Here is an 18296-nt window from a genome sequence, read left to right as displayed (position 1 = left end):
AAGAGGCCCTTGATGAAAGTGAAAGAGGAGAGTGAAAAGGCTGGCTTAAAACTCAACACTCAAAAATCAAAGATCGTGGCATCCAGTCCCCTCACTTCATGGCAAATAGATGGGGAAACAATGGAAACAGTGAAAGATTTTATTTTCTTGGGCTCCAAAATCACTGCAGATGGTGACTGCAGCTGTGAAATCAAAAGACGCTTGCTCCTTGGAAGAAAAGCTATGATCAACCTAGACAGCATATTAAGAAGTAGAGACATTACCTTGCTGACAAAGGTCTGTCTAGTCAAACGTATGGTTTTTCCAGTAGTCATGTATGGATATGAGAGTTGGACCATAAAGAAAGCTGAGCACCAAAGAATTGATGCTTTTGAACTGTGGTGTTGGAGAAGACTCTTGAGAGTCCCTTGGACTGCAGGGAGATCCAACCAGTCAATCCTAAAGGAAATCAATCCTGAATATTCATGAGAAGGACTAAGGCTGAAACTGAAGCTCCTATACTTTGGCCACTTTTTTGCAAAGAACTGACTCATTTGTAAAGACCCTGATGCTGGGAAGATTGAAGGTGGGAGGAGAAAGGGATGACAGAAGATAAGATGGTTGGATAGCATCACTGACTTGATGGACATGAGTTTGCACAAACTCTGGGAGTTGGTGAGGGACAGGTAAGCCTGGAATGCTGCATTCCATGGGGTCACAAAGAGTTAGACACGAATGAGCGACTGAACTGAACTGATATGACAGTGCAAATAAATATTATATCATTAGTATTAAGAATGAGTTTTTCATTTTAAAATAGAAATATAGTTTTTTTAAGTGAAGTAACATTCTGTAATATTAAATATTAAATCTGAATCAGAAATATCAGTATGAACTTGTGATGTTTTTCAAAAAGATGTGTTTCCTAGCTCTATTTATAGAAAACTCACAGAAGCAATGATGACCAAAGGCCAGTGGAGCCCAGATTGTGTTCTGTCAATATCAGTCGGTCAGTTCAGTCACTCAGTAGTGTCTGACTCTTTGCGACCCCGTGAACTGCAGCACGCCAGGCCTCCCTGTCCATCACCAACTCCCGGAGTTCACCCAAACCCATGTCCATTGAGTCAGCGATGCCATCCAACCATCTCATCCTCTGTCATCCCCTTCTCCTTGGGCCCTTCATCTTTCCCAGCATCAGGGTCTTTTCAAATGAGTCAGCTCTTTGCATCAGGTGGCCAAAGTATTGGTGTTTCAGCTTCAGCATCAGTCCTTCCAATGAACACCCAGGACTGATCTTCAGGATGGACTGGTTGGATCTCCTTGCAGTCCAAGGGACTCTCAAGATTCTTCTCCAACTCCACAGTTCAAAAGCATCAATTCTTTGGCACTCAGCTTTCTTTATAGTTCACCTCTCACATCCATACATGACTACTGGAAAACCATAGCCTTGACTAGACAGACCTTTGTTGGCAAAGTAATGTCTATGCTTTTTAATATGCTATCTAGGTTGGTCATAACTTTCCTTCGAAGGAGTAAGTGTCTTTTAATTTCATGATTGCATCACCATCTGCAGTGATTTTGGAGCCCAACAAAATAAAGTCAGCCACTGTGGATATCATTTCCCACTAAAACAGAGTTCCAGGGAGAAATGGCTTTCTTCAGGATAGGGGCACAACATACTCGTCATGAACTTGGGACAGCTTGTTTATCAGAAAGCAAAGACGCTCTCAATGACAGCTGGGTCAAGTCAGAAGGACAGAAGAGCCAACATAAAGCAGTCCCCATTGACCAAACACAAGACGATGAATGCCACAAAGAGAATAAGGAATACAATTGATTGAAAACCTTAAATCTTTATTTTTTTTAAACCCTAAATCTCTATTTTTTAAAAAACATCATCTCATAATGATATTCACAACCCTTTATCTCCCCTAAAAAGATATATTCTGTCTTCTTTATACTATGTATAATTCGGGGTAATCAAAAACACCCAAAATTTTGAGGCTAAGTTTTTCTTTGTATACTAATTCCAGCTAATAAATGTAAGAGGGATAAGGACTTTCAAAATTACCATTTTGCAACCCCTAAAAAAATCATTAGTTCAGGCAAAAATCTTCAGTGGAAGAAATAATTAAATGAGTAATTGATAAGGGACCTTTGCAGTGGAGCCATCAGGATCACCCTAAGCTTCATTAAGTAAGAGATGAGGTCATATGCCCCCTGAAACGGCACGACTTAAAGCACATGCTTCCTTTAAGGTATTTATGTTAGTTTCCTAGGATTGCTGTAACAAATTACCACAAGCTTGAGTTAGAAGAGAAATATGTTCTCTGTTAGTTCTTTTATAAACCAGAAGTCTGAAATGAAGGAGTCAGCAGAACCGTTTCCTTCCAGAGGTTCTAAGGGAGAATCCCTTCCATACCTCTCTCCTGGCTTCTGGTGAAAGTGAGTGTTACTCACTCGGTTGTGTCTGACTCCTCTCTCCTGGCTTCTGGTGAAAAGTGAGTGTTAGTCACTCAGGTGTGTCCGACTCTTTGCAACTCCATGGACTGTAGCCCACCAGGCTCCTCTCTCCATTGGATTTTCCGGGCAGGAGTACTGGAGTGGGTAGCCTTTCCCTTCTCCAGGGAATCTTCCTGACCCAGGAATTGAACCCGAGTCTGCACACTGCAGGCAGATTCTTTACTATCTGAGTCAACAGGTGGCTGCCAGCAATCCTTGACATTCCTTGGCTTATAGATGCTTGACTGTAATCTCTGCCCCCACCTTCAGGGTGCCTTCTCTTCTGATTCTTCTGTCTTTCCTCTTTAAAAGGACACTTGTCATTGGACTTAGGGTTCATTTGGAGAATCCAGGATGATCTCATCATAGATGTTTAAGTATACCTACATAGACCCCTTTATCCAAATAAGATTATAATAGCAGGCTCCAAGTGTATAAATCTTTTGGAGAATCAACATTCACCCACGACAGTACTCTTTCTAAAAAGGTTGAACCTAAGTATCTTAACAGCAGTGTCTAGGGTGGTAGCCAATCACGTGTGGCTGTTTAAATAAAAAATGTGTACCTTAGTCACACTAGCCAGATTTTAAGTGCTCAGTAGCTACATGGGGCTACTGTATGAAACAGCCCATATATAGAACATTTCCATCATTGTGGCAAGATCTATTGGGCAGTGCTGCTCTTGAGCTACTTTTCATAAACAGGAAATATGGGGGATGTAGGAATAAGTTAAATCACCCTATGAAGATGCAACCAAATCCAGCATGTGGGACCACGTATAGGACAATCTGCCAGGTTTCTGTAACAATTCAATGGCATGGAAAAATAAAAAAGCAAAAATGAAAAAGAATGCATGTCTGTACAGGAAATGAGACTTAAGATACATTAACAAATTCAAGGTGTAGATAGATTTTGGAACCTGATCCAAGTAAGTTCAATGGAAAAGACAGATGTTTTTAAGACACTTGGGGAAATTTGTTTATGGACTAGGACACCGAGGAATATTATTAATTTTTAAGTGGGATAAGTAATAGAATTATTGTTATATAATAAAATGTTCATGATTTATTTGATATATCTTCTGAAGTATATAGGAGATAAATGACTAGGTTTGGTTACAGAACACTTAGCAAAACATGTTTGAAGGAAAGAATAGATTAAAAATGTGCCTAAATCTTAATAATTATTGCATATAGATCTGGGTATAGGCATATGGGGGGTTGTCTCTACATCTGAGTATCTGACAGTTTTTGTTATAAATTTTTAAGCATGCTCATATTTAGACTATTTGTGGTTAGTATAAATGAAAGAAAGTTTAATATTGAAGTAAAATACCTGGGTGGAATTCAGGAATCCAATTCCTGCCACTTAATAATATGACCTCTCGGACAAAATACTGAACCTCTCTGAACTTCAGTTTCCTCATTTATGAAGTTGGGACTTTTGTAGCTTGTAAGAATCAAGTTATACAGTCATGGGGGGAGAGTCACAAATATTAGTGTCTAATAATAAGAATAATCCAAAGGAGTTATGCCATGTTATACCTCCACCAGTCGTGTATGAAAATTCTAGATGCTCCTCATCCTAGCTAACATTTGCTGTTGTCATTCTTTTTCATTTTAGTAGGTGTATCTCATTGTGGTTTTAATTTAAATTTCTCTAGTGACTTACAATGCCGAGCACTTTTTCATTTGTTTATTGGGCATTTCTAGATCCTGGTTTGTAATCCATCTGTTGAAGCTTTCTGCCAAGTTCTAATTGGGTCATTTTTTTTATTATTGAATTACAATTATATTTTTAAATATATTTGATACAAATCCTTTGTTAGATGTGTGTGTGCTGTGAGGAGTGTCTCTCATTTGCCTATTATTTTCTTGACATGTTTTAATGAGGTTTTAATTTTAATGAAGTCCAGTTTACCAGTTTCTTTTATGGCTTACGCTTTCTGTGTCCTCTCTTGACCTACCCCACGGCTGTGAGGATATTCTTTTTTATTTTATTCTAAAAGCTTTATTGTGATTGTCTTCGTGTTCAGACCCATCTTCCATCTTGAATTGATTTTTGTTATGGTATAACACAGGACACAAGTTTCTTATTTTCTGTATGGATATCTAGTTTTTCCAGTACCAATTGTCAAAAGAACTGTCCTTTCTTAACTGAGTTTCTTGGCACCTTTATTGTAAATCGCTTCACCAAATACGTATGAGTCTGTTACTAGACTCTGTTTTTCTGTTCCTTTCACTTATATGTCTAACCGTTGGCTTGATTACAAAAGCTTGTAGCATATCTTAAATTTGGTAGTGTAAGCCCAACGTTATTTTTACTTTGCAAAATTGTTTTGGTCATTCTTAGCTCTTTAGCATTCCAAATAAATTTTAAAATCACACAAGTATGGACAATAAGCCTGCTAGGAGTTTGGTTGAGATGACATTGAGTCTGTAGAACAATTTGAATGAATTGTCATCTTAATAATTGAGTTTTCTGATCAACATACAAGATAAAACTCTCCATTGATTTAGATCCTTAATTTCTCTCATCGGTATTTTATTGTTTTCAGTGCCTCCTCTTAAATTTATCTTTAATCCCATTTTAAATGGTATTGTTTCATTACTTTTACTTTCTGATTATTCACTCAGTATATAAAAATACAATTTATTTGTTATGTTCAATTTGTATCATACAACATTAACAATAAAAGCTATAATGCAAGAAACTCACCTGGTATAAAATTTAAAAGTATATGTAAAACACTGAGTCAGCCAACCTAAATGATTTTTCTAGTAATATTCAGTTCAGTTCAGTCGTTCAGTCCTGTCCAACTCTTTGCAACCCCACGGATTGCAGCATGCCAGGTTTCCCTGTCCATTAACAACTCCCAGAGCTTACTCAAAAGCACCTCCAAGGAGTCAGTGATGCCATCCAACCATCCCATCCTATGTCATCCCGATCTCCTCCTGCCTTTAATCTTTCCCAGCATCAGGGTCTTTTCAAATGAGTCAGCTCTTGGCATCACCTGGCCAAAGTATCAGAGTTTCAGCTTCAGCATCATTCCTTCCAATGAATACTCAGGACTGATTTCCTTTAGGATTGACTGGTTTGTTCTCCTTGCAGTCCAAGGAACTCTCAAGAATCTTCTCCAACACCACAGTTCAAAAGCATCAGTTCTTTGGCACTCAGCTTTCTATATAGTCCAACTCTCACGTTCATACATGACTACTGGAAAAACCATACCTTTGACTAGACAGACCTTTGTTGGCAAAGTAATGTCTCTTCTTTTTAATATGCTGTCTACGTTGGTCATAACTTTCCTTCCAAGGAGCAAGCGTCTTTTAATTTCATGGCTGCAGTTACGGTCTGCAGTGATTTGGGAGCCCAAGAAAATAAAGTCTGCCACTCTTTCCAGTTTCCCCATCTGTTTGCCATGAAGTGATGGGACTGGATGCCATGATCTTAGTTTTCAGGATGTTATTATTAGATTTTAAAGAAAAGCAAATTATTTGACCAGATAAGCAAAAAGAACTTTTTTAAGCAATTTATGACAACTAAAATTAAACTGTCATCCAACTTTTCACCATCAACACTTTGTCACAAAAACTAGAGAATGGCATTACACTTCCTAGTTTAAATACTCAAGGAAAAAAGGTGAACCAATAATTTTATATCCAGTAAAACTGGCTTTCAAATATGAAGGCTTTCAAATATTTGTTGTCAGCTTAAAAAGCATTATCCCATGAGTTCTTCCTGAGGAATTTAGGAAACCAGTGGTCCCCAATCTTTTTGGCACTAGGGACCAGTTTTGTGGAAAACAGTATTTCCCCAGACTAGGGTCATGGGGATGGTTTCAGGATGATTCAAACGTATTGCATTTATTGTGCACTTTATTTCAATTATTAATACATCAGTTCCTCCTCAGATAGTTAGGCATTAGATCCTGAAGGTCAGGGACCCCTGTAGTAAATGACTGCATCTTCAGTGACATAAAGACTGTGGTCTGAATAAGTTACTTATGCATTGATGTATGTGTGTTCAGTTGTGTCTGACTCTGTGACCCCATGGACTGTAGCCCTCTGGGGTTCTCTGCCCATGGAATCTTCCAGGCAAGAATACTGGAGTACATTGCCATTTCCTACTCCAGGGAATCTTCCTGACCCAGGGATCAAACTGATGTCTCTTGCATCTCTTGCATTGGCAGGCAGATTCTTTACCACAAATGAGTTAATTATAGAACTAAGAGTTAAATGAGAGTTGACTAGAAGTATAGCATGTAGCAGCTACATATTTCAAAAATGTAGGTATAGTACAACTACACAAATGGAGGGATGAGGAGAAGAGCTTTATAAAAAAGAGTAATTTAACTCTTTTTAATAATCATACTGGTGCTGCTGATGGTATTGTTAGCTCAAAACTATTATATGTGTAATACAGACTAAAGCAAGCTGTAACCATGTGATATGTAGTTCCAGAGTTTTCTGTATCGTGAGAAGCAGGATTCTTAATGTGAAGGAAAGGAGATATATATAATACAAACATGCCTGTGATGAAGAAGAAACACATGGAAACCTTCTGGAGTATCCTATAGAAGTTGAGTTCTTGACCTCAGTAATCATTACAAACGTGTTTGCTTTATACCAGTTCTTTAATCCATAGACTTGTTTGATATAAATTTCTGTATCTTTATTTTATTTTATAATAAATGGCTAAACAAAAAGTGGTAATAGGATTTTCCTCACCAAAAACTTTATTATTAGGCAAAACTTACATTATGCAAACCTAGTAGACATTTGCCAATAATTTTTATTAAATGTGTTCCTTTTGTTGGGGAGCTGAAGGTGGATACCCTGAACCAGTATGTCCTGCCACATCAGACTTACACCCCAATGTTAAGTAAATCATGTGTTTCTCTGCCCCTTGGCTTGTCCTCTCTCTGACTGAGTGCCTCACACTACTTATATATATCTTCCCTCCTCCTGGAGCAAGTTCCTTCAAAGCCCTGTTCATGTGGCACCAGCTTCATGATTCTTCCTCAAGATCATTAGGGTGAATTGACTCTTACCCTTTGTACCCACAGCATCTTTGTTTTACCAAAAAATTGTTACTACTTGCTTATATCTCATTGATAATGAGCCAGGGGGTTGATATTTTTCCTTTTCTCTTTCTGGTATACAGTGCAATATCAACAACTATTAGTGAATAAATCAATCACCAAAATTAGCAGAAAGAAAAACATGACATTCAAGAAGCATGTAGTTTAGTTATGGAAGGCAAATATCCAGAAATGAATTAATGAAAGATTTTTTTATTTTGTGTTGGTTTTTTACAAAGTAATATATAACAAGTGCAGACAAATAGAGAATTTACTGGATACATGCATTGGAGAGGGGGAGAATTATTGAGGTCTATGAGGAGCTGTAAATGAGTGAGTTCAGCCTTCAATCTAGAGAAAACTAGAATCAAATAGTTGATTAGTGGAGAATGGGTACTTTAGGCCAAAGCAGTTGGTTTGCAAGGGACCAAACAAATGTTCAATAATTTGAAGAAAGTTATTATCATAACAGAGTTGGCAGGAGTCCTAACAAGTCATGTTTAGAAGACAATGAATGCCCCATGGTAGCTGTCTAATATCGTGTTTTGTTCTGTTTCAATTTTGGTTGACTACAACAGTCAGTAAGTAGTTGTAAGGGACTTTTTATATTTTAAATTTTTTCAAAAAATTATCCTAAAATTATATGATATAATAATTCAAACATTATACCTTTAATTCTACTCTCAAAGGGCAATCCTTTTTATGAATTTTTTGTGTATCCTTTCCAATGTTTCCTAGCCACATATAAAGATATGTCCGTGTCATACAAATATTTATGAATATCTAGACCTATATTTATATTTTATATCTTTATAATACAGGAAGAGCATGACCCTATTTTTAAACTGCAGAGTACTTCATTTCCCTTATGAATGCACATTTAAGCTATATCTTATTTTTCATCATTATGATAGCACATAGTGTGTTTTTCCCTTTGATCATCTGGGATCCTTTCAGTTCAGTTCAGTTGCTCAGTCGTGTCTGACTCTTGGCGACCCCGTGGACTGCAGTACACCAGGTCTTCCTATCCATCATCAACTCCTGGAGTTTACTCAAACTCAGGTCCATTAGGTTGGTGATGCCATCCAACCATCTCATCCTCTGTCATCCCCTTCTCATCCTGCCTTCAATCTTTCCCAGCATCAGGGTCTTTTCCAATGAGTCAGCTTTTCACATCAGGTGGCCCAAGTATTGGAGTTTCAGCTTCAGCATCAGTCCTTCCAATGAACACCCAGGACTGATCTCCTTTAGGATGGACTGGTTGGATCTCCTTGCAGTCCAACGGACTTTCAAAACTCTTCTCTAACACCACAGTTCAAAAGCATAAATTCTTCAGCACTCAGCTTTTCTTTTAGTCCAACTCTCACATCCATACATGACGACTGGAAAAATCATAGCCTTGACTAGATGGACCTTTGTTGGCAAAGTAATGCCTCTGCTTTTTAATATGCCATCTAGGTTGGTCATAACTTTCCTTCCAAGGAGCAAACATCTTTTAATTTCATGGCTGTAATCACCATCTGCAGTGATTTTGGAGCCCAAGAAAATAAAGTCTTTCACTGTTTCCACTGTTTCCCCATCTATTTGCCATTAAGTGATGGGACTGGATGCCATGACCTTAGTTTTCTGAATGTTGAGCTTTAAGCCAACTTTTTCACTCTCCTCTTTCACTTTCATCAAGAGGCTCTTTAGTTCTTCTTCATTTTCTGCCATAAGGGTGGTGTCATCTGCATAGCTGAGGTTATTGATATTTCTCCCAGCAATCTTGATTCCAGCTTATGCTTCTTCCAGCCCAGCGTTTCTCATGATGTACTCTGCATATAAGTTAAATAAGCAGGGTGACAATAAACAGCCTTGACGTACTTCTTTTCCTATTTGGAACCAGTCTGTTGTTCCATGTCCAGTTCTAGCTGTTGCTTCCTGACCTGCATACAGGTTTCTCAAGAGACAGGTCAGGTGGTCTGGTATTCCCATCTCTTGAAGAATTTTCCACAGTTTATTGTGATCCACATAGTCAAGGGCTTTGGCATAGTCAATAAAGCAGAAATAGATGTTTTTCTGGAACTCTCTTGCTTTTTCAATGATCCAGTGGATGTTGGTAGTTTGAACTCTGGTTCCTCTGCTTTTTCTAAAACCAGCTTGAACATCTGGAAGTTTACAGTTCACGTATTGTTGAAGCCTGGCTTGGAGAATTTTGAGCATTACTTTACTAGCATGTGAGATGAGTGCAATTGTGTGGTAGTTTGAGCATTCTTTGGCATTGCCTTTCTTTGGGATTGGAATGAAAACTGACCTTTTCCAGTCCTGTGGCCACTGCTGAGTTTTCCAAATTTGCTGGCATATTGAGTGCAGCACTTTCACAGCACCATCATTTAGGATTTGAAATAGCTCAACTGGAATTCCATCACCTCCACTAGCTTTGTTCATAGTGATGCTTCCTAAGGCCCACTTGACTTCACATTCCAGGATGTCTGGCTCTAGGTGAGTGATCACACCATCCTGATCATCTGGGTTGTGAAGATCTTTTTTGTGCAGTTCTTCTGTATATTCTTGCCACGTCTTCTTAATATCTTCTGCTTCTGTTAGGTCCATACAATTTCTGTCCTTTATTGAGCCCATCTTTGCATGAAATGTTCCCTTGGTATCTCTAATTTTCTTGAAGAGATCTCTAGTCTTTCCCAGTCTATTGTTTTCCTCTATTTCTTTGCATTGATCGCTGAGGAAGGCTTTCTTATCTCTCCTTGCTATTCTTTGGAACTCTGCATTCACATGGGTACATCTTTCCTTTTCTCCTTTGCTTTCCGCTTCTATTCTTTTCACAGCTATTTGTAAGGCCTCCTCACACAGCCATTTTGCTTTTTTGCATTTCTTTTTCTTGGGTATGGTCTTGATCCCTGTCTCCTGTACAATGTCACGAACCTCTGTCCATAGTTTATCAGGCAGTCTGTCTATCAGATCTAGTCCCTTAAATCTATTTCCCACTTCCACTGTATAATCATAAGGGATTTGATTTAGGTCATACCTGAATGGTCTAGTGGTTTTCCCTACTTTCTTCAATTTAAGTCTGAATTCGGCAATAAGGAGTTCATGATCTAAGTGACAATCCTTTAGTTATAATAAAGAAGTTTATTCCATTTTCACTTATTGTCATAGCATAAATTTTATCCTGTTTTCTTACCCTCTTTTTTACTGGTTCCTCTGTTTTTTATTTTCTACTCTATCATTGGGCTTTTGTTTTTTGTATTTCTCTTCTGCTCATAATTTGTTTCATTGGTTTTTTATTATTGTATTTCATATACTTATTAACTTTAAGTGGTAACTGCTGATGCTTTCTTTAAAAAATGGGGAAATAAGTACATTGAGTATTAATACCTTCCCCTAAATCACCCCCTTATTATAATGATACTACTTTTATATTATCAGAGTTTATAATATTTACATTTTTCTATAATGATTTGTCCTACAAATAAATGTTTAGCCTTCATTTTCTATTTAAATGAATGTTTTTCTCACCTCCATGTCTATCATTCCCCAGCTTTGCATGGCTGAATTCTTAATCTGAATTCAATTCTTGGTTGGATGCATTTCATTATTAAGTAATTTTTCAAGATGGGTCAACAAGTGTTGCATTCTTTTCCAAAATGTTTTTCTTTTGTCTTTATTCATGTTTGAGGCCAGCTTGAATTTGCCTGGATTTTTAGATGACTTGGTTTTTCTCTTGACACCATACTTATGCTTACTGCATGCAAGAACCTCTAATATTTTCTCTTTTACTATATTTAATTTTTTGAATACTTATTGTGATCCATTAAGTTAATTTCATGTTCTATGGTATTTAATTTTTTTTTTAAATCTATACTAAAATATACTGTTAAAACAAGACATAATGAGCTAAGGTTATGAGCCACTTCAGTTCCATATATTCTCTCAAAATGTCTTCAGACCTGGTCTGAGCGCACTACCTTGACAGCTTTTCCATGACCTGACATTTTGGGAGAGCAGATCGCTGTAACAAGATATCAGCCTGGACCCTGATGCTGGGAAGTATTGAAGGCAAAAGGAGAAGGGAGTAGTAGAGGATGAGATGGTTAGATAGCATCACCAAGTCAATGGACATGAATTTAAGGAAACTCTGGAAGGTGGTGGGGGACAGAGGAGCCTGGTGTGTTGCAGTCTGTGGGGTTGCAAAGAGTTGGACTTGACTTAGCAGCTAAATCACAACAACAGTGAAGTCTCTTAGATGATTTAAGGTTTTATTTTGCTAAGTTTGTGTTTGTTTATCTTGCTCTGGTCATCCTGCCTTATCAGCTACAGAGTGGACTGATGTTCTTTTCTCTTCTCTTCATTTACCTCCATGAAGTTTCTTCAAGGTAGAAGGAAATTTCTCTCTCAGTGGAAATTTCTCTCTTTTAGCTCTGTCTCTCCTCCATTCTCAGGATGGAACCTCACAAAGATTTACCCTGCAATTCCAGTGTCCTACCCCTGTCTTTAAACTCCCTTTTTCTAATCAAAAGTTTGTCTGTAATTCTCTGGTTTCTTTCTCTTACTTTTTAGTAAAATGTTTACCCTGCTAGAGAAGAAGCTATATATTGACTCTTAACATACTACCTGTTTTGGATGGAGTTCAAATTTTATTGCATGGTTTGAAACTATAACTGTATCCTAATTCTTTGGTAGATGGAATTTTTTCTCAATTTCTCGATCATTCATTCATTTAAGAACTCAAGGAACAAAGTGGAATAACCACACTCTTGTGCCATCATTTATCACAATCTTTTTTTAGAAAGCCCTGAGCTGACAGTGATGCAATAGAAATACTCATTGAAGAAGATTATTCTAGTACCTTTTAAGGTATAAAGTGGGATGTGGTGACATACAAAAGATCTTAGCATAATCCCGCCAGCACAACCTAATAGAACTTGCTGCAGTGATAGAATTAGCCTCCGTTTGGACTGTCCAATGTAGAAGTCCCGAGCTCATTTAGCTGTTGAGTACTTGCAATGTGGCTTATGAAACTGAGAAACTGAATTTTAGATGTTCAAAAATTGTCATTAATTCCAGTTTAAATTTATATAGCCTCGTACAGTTAATGCCCACTATGCTGGATGGTGCAGACCAGGCAATATAAAGCCTGGACACTAGTCTATGGCTATAGAAATGGAAATAAAATAGGCTATCCAAGAGTTATAATGGAAAAAAGAAACAACAATGTTTTTGTAGGGGAAAACAGAGGGAGGGGATTGAAACAATTCAAAGGCAGTGTGTTGGGGACAGTGAGGAAGCTGGTGGTACCATCCAATAAAAAGGGAATATTATCCAGGACTATTTTGAAAAATAAATATTTTAACAGGTTGAGTTCCCAGTGGTAAAGAGACATCTATGTGGGAATGACTATAAACAATTAGAATTCTCACACTGAATTGGGACAGAGGGAGGTCAGAACAACCAAAAAAAGAAAATCCATTTCCTTGCCTTTTCTCTCTTGAGAGAGTCTTTTCTGCTTCCATATACCCCTTTTCAGAGATTGCCTTGTCCTCCCCCACATGGAGAGATCCTGATATATGGCATAATAATGGCGGTTCAGAGAAATTACTGTTTCACCTACTGAGTGATTAATATGAAATTAGTTACTGAAGCACTCAGTGGCACAGAGAAGATCAAGGAGAAATTTGGTTTTGTTTTAGAAAGGAAAAGAACAAGATAAAATACTGCTTTGCATATATGGAGTACTTTTCATCCGAGAGTCTTTACATACTCAGCAAGCTTAATTAATGAGAAAACCTCTGAGAAAGAGAAGCGATGAAATAAGGAATACAGAGTCTTGTGTTCTGTTTCTGATATTCTTTGAAAAATCAAGCTTGGTATTTTACTCTTTCATTAATGCATAAGTGTAGCCCCGTGTGGCAACCACGAGATGTTCATCTTACTGAGTGATTTCTCTAGAAGGTCTCCCACTTCAGAGGAATAGCAACCACACAAAACCCCACCCCCTAACTTTATTGATGTCCTATTCTCTATTTGCAATGGGTATCCATCCCTGCCATCACAGTGCAGCAAGCATCCTCTGATAGTCCAGTCTGCACCATCCCTAGAAAGATTATTTTGTTACAGAACGGAGCATGTTATCTTCTTCATCAAAAATTATTCAAAACAAACATCCATGAATCTGGGACTAACGTGCATTGAAAGAGGACAGGCAGGGCCTCTTAACTGGGACCCTACTGTGTAATCTTCCTTTCATCTTCATTCAACATCCCTTGGAGATTCAAGCTCCCCTTTGCACAAAATATAAATTCATCTCATTACTTATGTGTAGGGTACATAATTTGACCTAGTCAAAAGAGATATGCAATAATATATTGTGGCATTTATTTTCATCTGTTGTGTCTTGAAGATACTGGTTTTTTGTCTTATACCTTCTTCTTCATATTTTTATCTTTTCTTCCTCCTCTCTACTCAAAGGGGGGGAAAAAAGCCATTCTACCAAAAGGAAAATACCTTGAAAGATCATGGCTTTTAAAGATTTTTACAAAGAGTTTGATGTTCTGTAAAATAAAACTAGCTGCTGTGTGCAAAAACAGCTGTTTTTATTTGAAGAGGAAAAGATAGAGAATTCAGTTTTTATTTTGTCACTCATGTAGGCCTTCAATATATATTTCCAGGCAGATATAGATCTTTCACTTTTAGCCCGCAATCCTTTCATATTCTCTGACCCCAGGTCTTCAGATTTATCCCCATCCTTTCTTGAGTCTTTCTTTCACCACCTGAGCCAGAACTGTCTTACTTTTCTCCTCCTGTACTGAATGTACCTTATTTGCCTGGTGATATGAGATTGCATTCTTGCCTCTTTAGTGGAGAACACCTCCAGACACCATCATATCACCATCATCCACTAAGATGCCACAGTGACTTGTCCATTTTAACATGTAACTGGGAATTTAGGAGATCCAATCTAACACTTTCCAGATTAAATGTCAAATTCTCAAAATTCAGATGGGTTTGGAATACACTGAACTGTATTTTACTGCTCCCACTCCCGGTAGTCTACACGGTACACTGATTAGCAATAGCGTTTTGTAATATCACTAAAGGCTTTAGTGCTGTGGAGTTCTGCCAGTAATGGTGTTTAATTCACTTATATGTGCCAATTCGTCTCTGTCAGGAGCCTATTAATTTCACTATTTTACTCTGTCCCTAGTCCCTGTATAATGAAACACAATGATCCCCATTTGTGTAACCAAAAACTTAGAGTCTCTTATAAATTATCTCTGATACCACTGCTTTTACTGACCAGAAAGCCTCTGTATTTCTTTTTCATAGTTAAATCAATTTTTGCAAGCTTTTTTCCTTTAGAAGAATACACTAAAAATTGAAGGCACCAAATAAGAAAATCACAAAGTATAAGATTCTGATGGGCTCTCTGACATGCATCCCTTTCCCAAGGTCGGCTTCTAGAATATTACACCAAAGATGGACTGTTCCCATGAGCACAGCCCATTTATAGGGAAGAAATTTTAATAAAAATCAGCCTCTGACTTTGCAGTCAGCCTAGTCATCATCAGACAAAATGTTAAAATACCTATAGCATTGCTATGAAAGTAAAGCTGGTGTTGTTTAGTTGTTAAGTCATGTCCGACTCTTTTGTGACCCCATGGACTGCAATCCACCAGGCTTCTCTGTCCATGGGATTTCCCAGGCAAGAATACTGGAGTGGGTTGCCATTTCCTTCTCCAGGGGATCTTCCAGACCCTGTAACAAATAAAGTGTTAGTCATTCAGTCGTATCTGACTTCTTGTGAACTCATGGATTGTAGCCTGCCAGGCTCCTCTGTCCATGAGATTTTCCAGTCAAGAATACTGAAATGGGTTGTCATTCCCTTCTCCAGGGGACTTTCCCAACCCAGGAATCAAACCCGGGTCTCCCGCATTGCAGGCCAATTCTTTACTGTCTGAGCCACTAGGGAAGCATATGTAATAAATAAAGCTCAGAGATATAAAATGAATCCGGTGGAGTTTGCTATTAGCATTTCTTCATGGTGTGATCTTCAGTATCCAGAAAAGTGGCAGTTAAGTAACTGACAAGAAGTAATTAACATAGATTCAGGAGAGTCTATCATTGTATCAGCATTTAAACTCACATACATCTTGTTCTACATTTTTCAGGATTGGAGCAAAACATCAGGAGCTAAGGGAAAAGCAGGCAAGAGGTCTTATTGATTATGCTACTGGTGCAATTGGATCACTGCATGATATGGACGATGATGAAGTGGACCCCAACTATGCCAGAGTGAACCACTTCCGGGAACCATGTACATCAGCAAACGTCTACAGGTCTCCATCTCCCCCTCGGGCTGGACCGCTGGGCTACCCTCGAGATGGCCGTCCACTGTCTCCAGACAGAGACCACTTAGAAAGTCTCTATGCCAAGGTCAACAAGCCATACCATCCACCAGTACCAGCTGACAGGTAATGTGACTTATTGAAAGATGAATGTGGTTTTAATTCAGTAAGTTTCAAATCATCTCCACTGCTGAAGCAGATAAAAATATATCCTTCAACCTATTAAAACTGAAATGACATAGTACTCTTGACAAGTGCTATGCTTTGACCTACCCGTAAGGTATCAGCCATCAAAAATAAAACAATTGCCAGTTATAAGGAGGCATGAATGAATAGCAGTAGTTGAGTTCATGAGGCAACAGGGAGCAATTTTTGAAGGAATGCTATAACAGAACTAGTGATGAACTCTTTGAAGGGATGTTATCCTTTCTCCTAAGAGTTCTACTATAAAAGATGGATTCTAGAAGATGGCATGACTCTTGAAGGTGAGGGGTCAGAGAAGAGAGTGTTGATTTCTAAGTTGGTTTAATTGTAGATAACCTCTGAATTGCAGAAGACTTTGAAAAGATTGAGATTTTCTGCTGAAGGCATGTGTGATCCTGTATAGATATTCCTAGGTGATCAGAGGTAGAAAAGGAGATAATCTTTGCAAAAGGAGTTTGATGAAGTAGAGGAAGATAAGAGGTGACAAGGCCAAGGATCTTAAGGTTTAGCAGCCAAGGAAAGAGATAATAGGGCCATCTGTCAGTACAATCAAAGTAGGTAGGGAGCAGGATCATCCCAACCCCACCTCCTGCCAGAAGCAAAATGCCTCATTTCTTGAAAGGCTGGTATAAGAGAGTGTTAGTCAATATATATTGTTAGGTGACCCTTGGAATTACACACACAAGGAATGAGCTGACTGACCTTGGTTTAATCTGCTGTAACTTGAAGTCTGGAGGGAGGAGGTGTGGGGGGTGGGCAGGTGGCTGGGTGGCAGGCACAAAGAACTCTTACTCTAGGTGGAAAAAAAAAAAAAGACTTGTTTTCCAGATTCCCTTTGGTCCTGACCACCACCCAGTCCCTATTAGTAACCAGCTTTTGTGTGATAGCATGATATATTGTATATGTTTACCATTTACATTTCCCCAGCTGGGTGATATTATGCACTTTCAATTAGGTTGGGGAGAGGAAGGAAAATCATGGCGTTTTTATGCAGACTGTAAAGTGCAGCTTCACAAGACTGATTACCTTTCAGAGCCTTTCCAATAACCAAGTGGGAAGGAAGGAGCAATTTTTAATCCTTACTGTCAAGCTTCCAGGTTGATAGTATTAAAGAAAGATGGTCAAGTTTTTCTTTGGGATAAAATGAAAATATAAATTCCTGTGACTGTGTGAGACAGCCGTAACAAAACTGTTAATTCAAAGGACTGATTAAGAGCTGGTCTTTTTCTCCCAAGCCTTTATAAAAGATTGAATTTCTATCACGTAAATGATGGTATCAGGCCTGAGTCTCTTCTGGCCCAGACAAAAGCCAATCTTACCTTCTCTGAATCAGATGGATCTTCATTGCAAACCCAATGGCACTTGCCCTCTGCTAGAATTCCAGTGCAGAACTGTTTCTATGAGCCTCCAAAGCCAATGTTTCTGATTCTAATTCCATGAAAATAAATACTAAACATTCTAATAAAAAAAAAATTCATGGTTCAAATGCATGTGAAAAGGTCTGGGTTAAGCCATACTGAATAGGTTTTCTTACTTCTGTCTTCTTATCCCCAATAACTAACATACCTTGTAAGTTTCTAAGAGGAGCATACAACAGTTAGCACTTCTACTCCTCAAATTTTTGTCACTGAAGGCTTATTTTTCCTTCTAGATCATATGGCTATCCTTTGGAACACTAGAAGACTCTACCTGATACTAATTTTCACCCATGTAGATTTGACCTGGACAGAAATTTCTTAGGATAATTGTAACCGTAGCCACTATAGAATGATATCAGAAAAAATATATGTTTTTTTTTCTTTGCTGCATAGCCCAGACATGTGTAAGGAATATTCTTTCCTTTGGCTCTAACCTCTCTGTATTAATAAATGATCTAAAGCTCTTTAAGTGGAGTTTTAGACAGTTGTCATATTTCGGGGTAACATATCAAAGTGTAACTATACTCAGAATTATCTTTATTCTGTTCTTATCTTTAACCATATTTAAGATTTGTTCTGCTCCTTGCTCTTTAAATCTTGAGCAGTTTTTATCTCAGCACATAATAAGCATTCAATAATGTTAGCTATCATCATCATCACTATTACTTGTTTTTATCAATGAAATTCTGAACTCTCCAACATGCCTGGGTCCTAGTAAGTCTAAGAAAGTTGCTGTGGCAATGGTGCTCATAGACAGGAACTCTGAGCGCT

The 18296-nt window shown here is 38.1% G+C and overlaps 1 protein-coding gene across 3 annotated transcripts in view; it reads left to right on the top strand.

Annotated features, from left to right (window-relative positions):
- The window catches only part of PARD3B (par-3 family cell polarity regulator beta), a 1123961-nt gene that overhangs the window by 930815 nt on the left and 174850 nt on the right, over window positions 1-18296 (top strand). For all 3 annotated transcript variants that reach the window (XM_043445039.1, XM_043445040.1, XM_043445041.1), the window contains one exon: window positions 15727-16029. In XM_043445039.1, coding sequence (XP_043300974.1) covers window positions 15727-16029 — 303 coding nt within the window. The remainder of the gene's footprint in view (window positions 1-15726; window positions 16030-18296) is intronic.

Source organism: Cervus canadensis, chromosome 24 (genome assembly GCF_019320065.1).
Source record: "Cervus canadensis isolate Bull #8, Minnesota chromosome 24, ASM1932006v1, whole genome shotgun sequence".
NCBI classification, from domain to species: Eukaryota; Metazoa; Chordata; class Mammalia; order Artiodactyla; family Cervidae; genus Cervus; species Cervus canadensis.
Note: the sequence above shows the minus strand (reverse complement) of the source record. Positions and strands in the feature narration are given on the sequence as shown.